Genomic DNA, 12,048 nt, shown 5'->3' on the forward strand with positions numbered 1-12,048 from the left:
CTCTAATACCAGTATTGCAAACCATCAATCTCTAATACCAGTATTGCAAAAACCATCAATCTCTAATACCAGTATTGCAAAAACCATCAATCTCTAATACCAGTATTGCAAAAACCATCAATCTCTAATACCAGTATTGCAAACCATCAATCTCTAATACCAGTATTGCAAACCATCAATCTCTAATACCAGTATTGCAAAAACCATCAATCTCTAATACCAGTATTGCAAACCATCAATCTCTAATACCAGTATTGCAAAAACCATCAATCTCTAATACCAGTATTGCAAACCATCAATCTCTAATACCAGTATTGCAAAAACCATCAATCTCTAATACCAGTATTGCAAACCATCAATCTCTAATACCAGTATTGCAAACCATCAATCTCTAATACCAGTATTGCAAAAACCATCAATCTCTAATACCAGTATTGCAAACCATCAATCTCTAATACCAGTATTGCAAAAACCATCAATCTCTAATACCAGTATTGCAAACCATCAATCTCTAATACCAGTATTGCAAAAACCATCAATCTCTAATACCAGTATTGCAAACCATCAATCTCTAATACCAGTATTGCAAACCATCAATCTCTAATACCAGTATTGCAAAAACCATCAATCTCTAATACCAGTATTGCAAACCATCAATCTCTAATACCAGTATTGCAAACCATCAATCTCTAATACCAGTATTGCAAAAACCATCAATCTCTAATACCAGTATTGCAAACCATCAATCTCTAATACCAGTATTGCAAACCATCAATCTCTAATACCAGTATTGCAAAAACCATCAATCTCTAATACCAGTATTGCAAAAACCATCAATCTCTAATACCAGTATTGCAAACCATCAATCTCTAATACCAGTATTGCAAAAACCATCAATCTCTAATACCAGTATTGCAAACCATCAATCTCTAATACCAGTATTGCAAACCATCAATCTCTAATACCAGTATTGCAAAAACCATCAATCTCTAATACCAGTATTGCAAAAACCACCAATCTCTAATACCAGTATTGCAAAAACCATCAATCTCTAATACCAGTATTGCAAACCACCAATCTCTAATACCAGTATTGCAAAAACCATCAATCTCTAATACCAGTATTGCAAAAACCATCAATCTCTAATACCAGTATTGCAAACCATCAATCTCTAATACCAGTATTGCAAACCATCAATCTCTAATACCAGTATTGCAAACCATCAATCTCTAATACCAGTATTGCAAACCATCAATCTCTAATACCAGTATTGCAAACCATCAATCTCTAATACCAGTATTGCAAAAACCATCAATCTCTAATAAGTGCAAAGAGAATACTACAGACATTTTGTCAGAATTATAACATTCTGAAATGACACCCACAAAAAGACAAGACAAGAAGGTTCTGAGTCTTCACTTCATTTTCATGCACTATCTTCAAAGAATGGCTTGGAAACAAAGCAATTGTGGCACATTTTCACAAATGTTCTGCAGTGCTGGAAGGAATGGATAAAATCTTGACCTACATGTACAGTGCATGTATACAGAATTCTTACCTAAGCTGAACTAAAAGTGTTATGTGTGTGTCACAACATGGGTCCGTCTTTCCCATGGAGGACTGCAGCGGTAAAGGTTGAGAGACGTGTGCACTTAGTAAGGAAAAACTCAGGAGGGCGAAAATTGTGTTCAGAAAATAAACTCTTAATTTAATTAAGTACCAAATCTATCTTATCCCCAAAAGTAAGATAAACAAGAGAATAAATAAATAAATAAATATATATATATATACAACTGCTGTCTAAAGGGGCCAAGATATTGTAATTCTACGGTACCGGTACCAGGTTTCAGGGATTAGCCCACCACTGCATAGGAATATGCTCAGCAGCAGACAAGTGTCCGAGTTCAACAGGGACTTGGCGGTTGTTCCACGGCCACTACTGTAGGGAAGATATGGCCTGGCTCTGCAGCAGATTCCCCGGTGAGTAGTCTGTCTCTCTGGTCTCCCCAGCTACCGTCGGCCTGACACGCCTGAGGTAGGTACACGGCTGGTAGGTACTCGTAGGCAGCGGGCCCCAACTCACCAGTCCACACAGGACTCAGCTTTGTGTACAACTGTACACGGCGGACTCTCCCTACTCAGGAGTAGACTCGTCGTCCACCTCACACCAAATCCACTCAGGATTATTTTAAGCTTTAAATGGTGGTCCACTAAGGACAAACAACCCAGCCTCATGTAGTACCCACGGGGGGGAAAGCCCTTTAGAAAAAGATCAAATATTGTGGATACTGACAGTATTCTAAAAAATTCTAGCTTTTAGTTAACACTTGAATAATCTCAAAATTCACCGTCAAGTTTAACCTGGATATGATAATTAATCCATAATTTCCTTGGCATGAAAATTACCCTGAATCAAACCTACTCTCTCAATTATAACTTTAAGAAACATCCAATAAGTAACCAGTATGAAGAGAAAATAACCCCACATCTGTAAAATTCATCCCAAAATCCTTATCTTGGAATATGTTCTTCCACTAAAAGAGAAAAGAAACCACTTACAGTTATGGTATACTGGCTTAAATCATGGGCCACTCCCTGGTACACACAGTACCAATGTAAAGTACACTCCACACAGGAGGTGACTGCTCACAGTGCAAGCTAGTAAGGCAGTGACTTGGGGGATGCACATGGCATCTCAGTGTTAAACAAAATCACTGAAGCAAAACCTAATTTGCCTAATGCTGATTTCCATGTGAAAGATAAACTCAGATACTCCCTGGGTCAACCTCATTGCTAAAGAGGGGGATTCAAACACAGTGCAAGGTATATGTGAGTCAAAGAATAATAAATTTAATATATTTCAGAACACATTGTGACAACAGCCCCCTATTTAAGATTAAAACTTGTTTTTTATCATCTCTGAAAATCAGTAATTTAGTACAAATTTGACACACATGCTAGTACTTATTCACATCGTACATCTACTCAGGAAGTCTGGTCCTACATTTTGAGAACCTTTTATCGCTCTGATGACAAACCGGTATGGTTGTAGGCTAAGAGCCCACCTCATCACACGATTATTGTTTACCTTGGCTTTTGTGAGATACGTCAAAGGGTGATGATCTGTCTCCAATATGAATTCTCTACCATATAAGTAGATGTGAAATTTGGAGACCGCCCAAACAAGTGCAAGACATTCTCGTTCTATTGCCGAGTACGCGCGCTCGCGCTGCAGCAGCTTCCTACTGGCATAGCTCACTGGGTGTTTTGTACCATCGCGCTCTTGCATTAGAACTGCACCTATACCTACATCTGAGGCGTCTGCTGCCAGAATATAAGGCTTATCAGGATCTGGAAGACTCAAGATAGGTTCCGACTCAAGACGTGCCTTCAGAGTCCTGAAGGACTGCTCCTGTGCAGCACCCCATTGTACAAGATTGGGTGCACCTTTCCTAGTCAAGTCAGTCAATGGGGCAGCAATGGCTGCAAAATTAGGTACAAATCTTCGATAATGGCTCAACAGTCCAATGAATGATCGTACCTCTTTCTTACTCACCGGTCTTTCAGCATGAACTATCTGTTCCACCTTGCCTGGCCGTGGTTTGAGGACTCCATCTCCAACAACATGACCTAGAAACTCGAGAGTTTTACAACCAAAGTAACACTTTGTGGGTCGTGTTGTTAATCCGGCGTCCTGTAATCTTTGGAGAACTTCCCTCAGCACCTGTAGATGTCCAACCCATGAATCTGTATAAATCAACACATCATCAATGTAGTTAATTACATGTTCTTGTCCCTGTAATAACTTCCTCATCATTCTGGAGAAAAGTGCTGGAGCATTTATCATGCCGAATGGCAACACTCGAAACTGGTATAAGCCCTCGGCCGTTACAAACGCCGTCTTCTTTTTGTCATCTTCCGCAATAGGTACCTGCCAATATCCTTTGGACAAATCTAATTTAGAAAAGAATTTTCCTTTTCCCAGTCTCGCCATCAAGTCATCTGCATTTGGGATGGGCTCCGGATCGAAAACCGTGATGCTGTTTATTTTCCTGTAATCAATACAGAAACGGTTAGTGCCATCAGGCTTCCTTACTAGGACTATAGGGGATGCGTAGGGCGACTCGGAGTGTTCTATGACACCTAATTTCAGCATCGAGTCTACCTCTTTCCTGATGACTTCACGTGTAGCCTGTGGTGTTGGATAGGGTCTTGACCTAATAGGAATGTCAGTTGTGAGATGAATTGTATGTTCGATAATATCAGTTTTGCCTGGCATATCAGTAAGAACATTTGAATACTGCTCCAGAATTCTACCAACCTCTGCCCTCTGAGCATCATCCAAGTTGTCTCCAAGATGAACATCTGTGATGTTTTCTTTTGCCTCCACTGGTGGGAGAACAACTTCATCCAACCCATCGTCATCATCCGGATCTTCAACAACAAACCCAACTCCTGTCATACCCAATGCCTCTGCTGGACAGACTTCCTCAGGCCTACCTCGTTCTACATACAGCTTTAGCAGGTTAGCATGATAGGTTCGTTCTTTCTCTCCTACCTGAATCACGTAGTCGTGCTTTGCAACTTGTCTCATCACAGGATAAGGACCTGTCCACTGCATCAAGAGCTTATTGTGATCAGTTGGTCTAAGAATTAAAACCTTGTTTCCTACTCGAAATCTCCTATCACTGGCCTTGGCATTGTAGTATTTTTGGTATCGTTTAGATGCTTTCGCCAGCTCATCTCGTGCTAGCTCACAAGTGGACTGCAACCTTTCACGCAGATCAACAACATACTGGTAGGTGGTTTTGACATCCTCGTCAACTGTGTCCTCTGACCAGATATCTTGAAGGATGGAGAGAGGTCCCTTCACTGGCCTACCATACATCAGCTCGAAGGGAGAAAATCCCAAGCTCTCCTGAGGAGCCTCACGGTAGGCAAACAAGAGTGCTGGAAGAAACCTGTCCCAATCTTTAGGTCTTTCAGCGCACATTCTGCGCAGCATCTTTTTCAAGGTAGCATTGAATCGCTCCACTAAGCCATTGCAAATGGGATGGTAGGGGGTCGTAGTAAGCTGTCTAATCATCAGTAGTCTTCCAACTTCTCTCATTACCTCAGATGTAAACTGGGTTCCCATATCTGTCAGCACTTCTTGAGGAATCCCTAACCGCGAGTAGACTTCAAGCAAAGCTTCAGCAACTCTCTCCGCCTCTATCCGAGGAAGAGCCACAGCCTCAGGGTAGCGCGTTGCGTAGTCGACAACTACCAAGATGTATCTGTTACCCCGGTCGGTTATGGGATGGATGGGGCCCACCAAATCAACAGCAATACGCTTGAAGGGTGTATCGATTAGTGGCATCTCCCCCAATGACACTCTACCAACCCTTCCCTTGGACACCGTCCGCTGACAAATGTCGCAGGACCTGCAGTACCTCTGCACATCTCCAGAAACACCTGGCCAATAGAAACTGAGGCATAGTTTGTCAGTTGTCTTCTTTACCCCTAGATGACCAGCCAGTGGAGAGTCATGAGCAAGCTTCAACACCTCATCCCTATACTTCTGAGGGACCACCAGCTGTTTAATAATTCTGCCTTTGTCCACTTTGGGGGACTGAAACTCTCTGAACAACAGACCTCGATACTTGACATATTTCGAAACATTAGCCTTACCCGTCACACGTGGTGGATCTTGGTCAGCAACATGTTTCCACAACTTTGCCAAAGTAGGGTCCTGTTGTTGTGCCATCAAAATCTCCTCCTTGGACACTGTTTCTCCATCGGTCTCCTTAACGAGTAGTGGTTGAAAAGCCCTGTCTTTCCGAACCTTCATCCCACGGGTTTCTACTGCTCCACCTGGAGTCTCAACGGTCTCGGTCAGCGGTGTCTCTGCGGTCACTGTCTGTGCTGGAGGAGGTTGCCATGACTCATCTGGATTCTGCGGATCTCTAGCTCCTGTGACATTTCCAATAATCAAATCATATAAAGGATTATCCATGCATAAGGCCTCAACATGACCACTGAAAAAAGGAGAGTTCACATCTATTTGGGCAACTGGCACTCGCCGGACTGTTCCATCTAAAAGGATACACGGTTGAATGCGCCCTGTCAAGTTGTCATCTCGTACTACATCTCGGCGGACAACAACAGTACTACACCCTGTATCCCTGAGGACTGTTACAGGTAACTCACCAACAAGCCCTTTCCTCACCGGCATAGAAGGCTCAATGGTGCACGCAGCACTGATAAATGGAAACGCCTTGCCGTTAGTCTGTAGAACCTTTATCTTCTCAATCTCCTCTGACTGACTTGCCGTCGCGTTCAGACAGGCTGCTCCAGTCTGGGTTGATTCCTTGGCCTCTGTATCTACCTTCAGACCTGCAACCTTATTGGACTTGTTCGACTGTTGGGAATTATTTGGATTTGACTTACAGTGCTGAGCAATATGGCCCATTTTATTACATTTGTAACATCGTCTACTAGAGTGTGGGTTGTCATGTGGATTGGTTTGACTCTTATGACCCGAGTACTTACCTCCCGTCTGGGTTTGACCCTTAGGGGTGTATGGCTTTGCTCTCATGTCAGGTTTTCTCTGTAACCAATCATGTGCCTCTAGGTAGTGATCAGCGATACTCGTCAATTCAGCAAGGTCCTTCGGCCTTCGTTCTTTCACGTAGAGTGCGAGGTCTTTGTCCGCTACTTCGAGGACCTGCTCAGAAACAAAAAGGTCTACAACTTTATTATACGATTTTTCTGTCTTCCCTAATTCAACCCACCTTTCCACATATCCTTTCAACCGATCTGCGAATTGAGCATATCGCTCACCTACTTCCCGTTTTGACGTTCTAAATTTCAGCCGGAAGCCTTCCTCTGTAAGTCTGAAACGATGAAGAAGTGCGGTTTTTACTTCAGAGAAGTCCTTAGCCTTTTCTGCTGGTAATCGTGAAAATACTTCTAAAGCTTTGCCTTTAAGAAGGGCACTAAGAGACAGGCTCCACTCATCTTCAGGCCAACCGTTCAGTTCCGCAAACTGTTCATATCGTCTGAGGTAGGCATCTATGTCATCTGTCTGATCATTAAAACAAGGAAGTTTGGGGGGTTTCGCCGAGCTCCGAGTGTACATCAATGTACTCGAGGCTCCAGGAGCAGGGTTAACAGGAGGTACATGTTCCTGCGCAATCCGCAGTTCATACGCCTTCATTTCACGTTCGTGGTCTCTTACCTTTTGTTTCTCCTCACGTTCAATTCTGCGTTCTTCCCTGTCGTAGTGATCCTGCTGTTTCTTTTCAAGCAATTGCTCTCGCTCACGAGCAAACTCAACCAGCTTTAACCCTTCCAGACCTATCTCCTGTCCTAATTTCAAAAAATCCTCAAACTCCATGTTAATGGTCAACTGAGTGATTAAAAGTACAACAATACACAAGTTATTCAACATTGGACACAATATATAAGCACATGTACTTTGACGCATGCAACTTTACAGCGATGAAGCAGCAATCGCGAATCGACCTTATCGCAGAGATCTGCAATGCAACACCGGCACCGAACAGCAATTTAGAGTGAGAATGTCAATGGTAAAAAAGTCACTTCTGACAACAGGAACAACTGTCCTTTTGCTTGAATAATTCAATAATTTCGCGCAATCACACTGTGTAAGGGAAGCAAAGGGGGAGGGACATAGGTTTCTATTAGAGACAGACCCTTTCAATAACCCATGCAAAGAGTCTCTAAACTCAACTTGAACCTACGCAATTTACAAGTGTATTAACCTGGTTAAACCTTACCGTCCACTTACATCAATCAACAAATCCACTACATCAAAAGAAATTTTCGATTCCCGGACAAGCCCCCATTTGTCACAACATGGGTCCGTCTTTCCCATGGAGGACTGCAGCGGTAAAGGTTGAGAGACGTGTGCACTTAGTAAGGAAAAACTCAGGAGGGCGAAAATTGTGTTCAGAAAATAAACTCTTAATTTAATTAAGTACCAAATCTATCTTATCCCCAAAAGTAAGATAAACAAGAGAATAAATAAATAAATAAATATATATATATATACAACTGCTGTCTAAAGGGGCCAAGATATTGTAATTCTACGGTACCGGTACCAGGTTTCAGGGATTAGCCCACCACTGCATAGGAATATGCTCAGCAGCAGACAAGTGTCCGAGTTCAACAGGGACTTGGCGGTTGTTCCACGGCCACTACTGTAGGGAAGATATGGCCTGGCTCTGCAGCAGATTCCCCGGTGAGTAGTCTGTCTCTCTGGTCTCCCCAGCTACCGTCGGCCTGACACGCCTGAGGTAGGTACACGGCTGGTAGGTACTCGTAGGCAGCGGGCCCCAACTCACCAGTCCACACAGGACTCAGCTTTGTGTACAACTGTACACGGCGGACTCTCCCTACTCAGGAGTAGACTCGTCGTCCACCTCACACCAAATCCACTCAGGATTATTTTAAGCTTTAAATGGTGGTCCACTAAGGACAAACAACCCAGCCTCATGTAGTACCCACGGGGGGGAAAGCCCTTTAGAAAAAGATCAAATATTGTGGATACTGACAGTATTCTAAAAAATTCTAGCTTTTAGTTAACACTTGAATAATCTCAAAATTCACCGTCAAGTTTAACCTGGATATGATAATTAATCCATAATTTCCTTGGCATGAAAATTACCCTGAATCAAACCTACTCTCTCAATTATAACTTTAAGAAACATCCAATAAGTAACCAGTATGAAGAGAAAATAACCCCACATCTGTAAAATTCATCCCAAAATCCTTATCTTGGAATATGTTCTTCCACTAAAAGAGAAAAGAAACCACTTACAGTTATGGTATACTGGCTTAAATCATGGGCCACTCCCTGGTACACACAGTACCAATGTAAAGTACACTCCACACAGGAGGTGACTGCTCACAGTGCAAGCTAGTAAGGCAGTGACTTGGGGGATGCACATGGCATCTCAGTGTTAAACAAAATCACTGAAGCAAAACCTAATTTGCCTAATGCTGATTTCCATGTGAAAGATAAACTCAGATACTCCCTGGGTCAACCTCATTGCTAAAGAGGGGGATTCAAACACAGTGCAAGGTATATGTGAGTCAAAGAATAATAAATTTAATATATTTCAGAACACATTGTGACAGTGTGTTTGTTGTATCCGGTTCCTGAACCAACCTCCACAGAAAGTCATGCAGAACCAACCTACACAGAAAGTCATGCAGAACCAACCTCCACAGAAAGTCATGCAGAATTTATATGAACACCTTTTTATTTGAGGAATTAACAAAACATAAAACTAATGGAATCAACCCTACAGAGCACTGCCCTGTCATTTCCTTCCAAGTGGGATAACTCAAAAACAAAGCAAGATTTAGTAAGATTGAGATGGAAAAATAATTTTTTCCAATAGTTGAAGATCATTAGATACATGTTTCAATATTTTCTTTTATGACACCCTTTTTACCATTCTGAAATGCTTCCAATCCATGAGCAAAACTTTATCACTTTGTGCCAGAAGATGTCTGAATGTGAATAACCTGTTTAAAGTACAAGCCACTGACCCCTCGCTCACTGCATACCGGGGTATTTTCAATCTGCAACATAAGATTTTCCTACCATAACAAAGCTTCAATGCACAGATACGCCGTACTCTGTACAAATGTCTTAGTGGCTCATGAATACTGCAAACTGTAGAGATTGCGCAGCAAATACTTTTTGTCTTAAATTACACGTACACTGCACATGTATGTCAAAGTTCTTGCTCAACAGGACCAAAGTTTAACTTGATAGTGTACAGTAGTGATTAATAATCTCATATTTCTTTGAATTATACACATGTAGAATGACTCCCTTTGCGACAGATACAATGTACATTGTACATGTACACATGCATTCCCCCATCATACACAAACATGTAAATGTACGTGTGCATGTATGTAGTGTAATGGTACACGTACTGTACATGTACACTACCGGTACATAGGAAATCCTGACACAGTCCCTTCCCCCCTTAACTTGACACCCTTGTCAACCTTCATCAATTATTTCCTACAGAGTGCTAGTACATTACATGTACAGCAGGTACTGTACCGGAATGTGTGAAATGAGCTCTACACAATCCCTGTGCTTCTGCAACTTCAGTTGATGCACATGTGGCTGATGTTTTATGTACAGTTATGTGCTGTACGTGTACATGTATACATGTACATAGATGTACTTGTTAAGGCTGGCTGGTTCAACTAATGTACATGTATTGTACATGTATGTACATACAGTACATGTTAGTGGTAAAAGATATACATGTACACATGATGATTTGCTGGTACCGGTACATGTTTAGTACGTACAAGTGTACCCCCGTACAATGTAGGTGTGCATACAGGGGTGCGTATCGTAAGTCTGACGCCTCACGGGTCCGACGTCTCAAAAGTCCGAATTTTGCACTTATGAGGCTTCGGATTCATGGGTAATTTTTTTTTTCAATCTCGTAGTTCCCACGCCTCAAAGGTCCGACACCTCATAAATCCAACATTGGACCAACGAGGTGTCAGACTTAATATGAGGCGTCAGTGCAGTTTATGTAAGGTACAGGTACATGTATGGAATTCATACACATGACAAACAACGGTAGAGACACAAGCACATCATCCACACAATGCCACAAATCTTCACTGCACTGCCAATTAATTCCCAAGTTGGCAGTGGTTTCTAAAGCAGGCCCTATATCCCATCCATGTACTTTGTACCAGTAACTTGAACTTTGCATTCAACGGTTAGAATACTGTACTGTTTGTAGACGTGTACATTTGAGCAGAACACAACCATACCAGTATGTACATGTACTTTACATTTGACAGCAATAACAATGAAATGACGTCAGTGTCCATCAAGTTTGATGCTGTTTACATCATTTAAAATACATGTACATGTATGTACCGGTAAATCAAACTGAAAGCGACAGATAAACAAATCTGCTAAAAGGAGACAGCAGGGGTAAATTCTGTTGCATTTCTGTTGTATTTACCGGTCTAGAGTGAATACGTCACATGCACAATTCTGTGTGTAAAAGGCATGACGGCAAGACTGTAAGCTCTCAGTGGGATTTGCAGGAAGGTATTGGGTCAAGTTGGACATGCACAGGTCTATGGTTTGTCACTCTTGGTCTTTATTCCTTGTGACTCCCATCCACAAACATGCATGCGGTCAACACTTTTTCCCTTCCCCACTGAGGTTACGATTACATCGGTGAGATGACTACATCCTATCTTTAGGGCAAGGGATTGTTATGAATCTGAACGGTACGTGGTCAAGAAATTTCGATCAAAGTGAAAGTTGCATCTACTCCGCTACCAGGCCCACACAAGGGCGCCACTAGCACTGCCGAAACTTACACTCCACCTGGAATTTAAACCATTAAATTTCACACTTAAACTGAATGAGGCAGTAAAATATAACATCCCCCCTAAGGGTTACACTGGTTTAAAAGTAAGTTAACCAAGTCCACATGCTGCTTCCAGCAGGCAGATTTTGTTCACTGGCCTCTCATACTCTCCTTTGGCAGTCTTCACGCGAACCACTCGAACACAGCCATCTTCACTGCAATGCACCTCTGTTACACGACAGAGTGGCCAATATCCACAATGACCAAGGGCAAGCTCATCTGTAAGGAGGCACAAGTCTCCAACCTCAAAGTTCCGCAACTTGGTGATGGACCTTTGTCGTTCCTGGAGTGTAGGTAGGTACTCTTTCAGGAATCTGCCCCAGAACTGTTGCACGATGTACTGAGTCTGCCTAAAACTGTTCCGCACCAGAGCATCCCACTTCTCAAACAGACCTGGAGGGCAGGCACTCACTGGCTCAGAGTTGACAACATCAACAGGCCTCAACGGAAGTAGGTCATTAGCACTCGGACTGAGGGCACACAATGGACAATTGTTGTACATAAGCTCACACTCAGCGACTACTGTAGCCAGATGGTCCTCAGCAGGTGTCTGTCCTTTCAATACAGTCAGAAGGGCACGTCGAAGCGCCCTGAAGGACGATAGTGC

General features: G+C 42.5%; 2 protein-coding genes across 4 annotated transcripts in view; both read right to left on the reverse strand.

The window, feature by feature from the left end:
• Positions 1–12,048, reverse strand: part of casd1 (CAS1 domain containing 1) — a 51,572-nt gene that overhangs the window by 29,274 nt on the left and 10,250 nt on the right. The window lies entirely within an intron of this gene.
• Positions 1,683–9,144, reverse strand: LOC147799751 (uncharacterized). Of its 3 annotated transcripts, none has more exons than XR_015424821.1 (2): positions 2,560–9,144; positions 1,683–2,259 (listed from the first exon to the last, which is right to left on the reverse strand). XR_015424821.1 is itself a non-coding variant. In XM_087134763.1 (2 exons), exon 2 carries the CDS (start codon positions 7,466–7,468, stop codon positions 2,969–2,971), a length of 4,500 nt encoding a protein of 1,499 aa, XP_086990889.1. In that variant the 5' UTR covers positions 7,469–8,524; positions 8,825–9,144; the 3' UTR covers positions 1,683–2,968. The 3 variants fall into 3 exon arrangements, 2 of the variants coding, with proteins under 2 accessions (XP_086990889.1, XP_086990890.1); XM_087134763.1 differs by having other exon boundaries at positions 1,683–8,524; positions 8,825–9,144; XM_087134764.1 differs by having other exon boundaries at positions 1,683–6,706; positions 7,220–9,144.

Source organism: Acanthaster planci, linkage group LG03, assembly GCF_054643075.1.
Source record: "Acanthaster planci isolate LZ-2023a linkage group LG03, COTS_SCS, whole genome shotgun sequence".
NCBI lineage: Eukaryota > Metazoa > Echinodermata > Asteroidea > Valvatida > Acanthasteridae > Acanthaster > Acanthaster planci.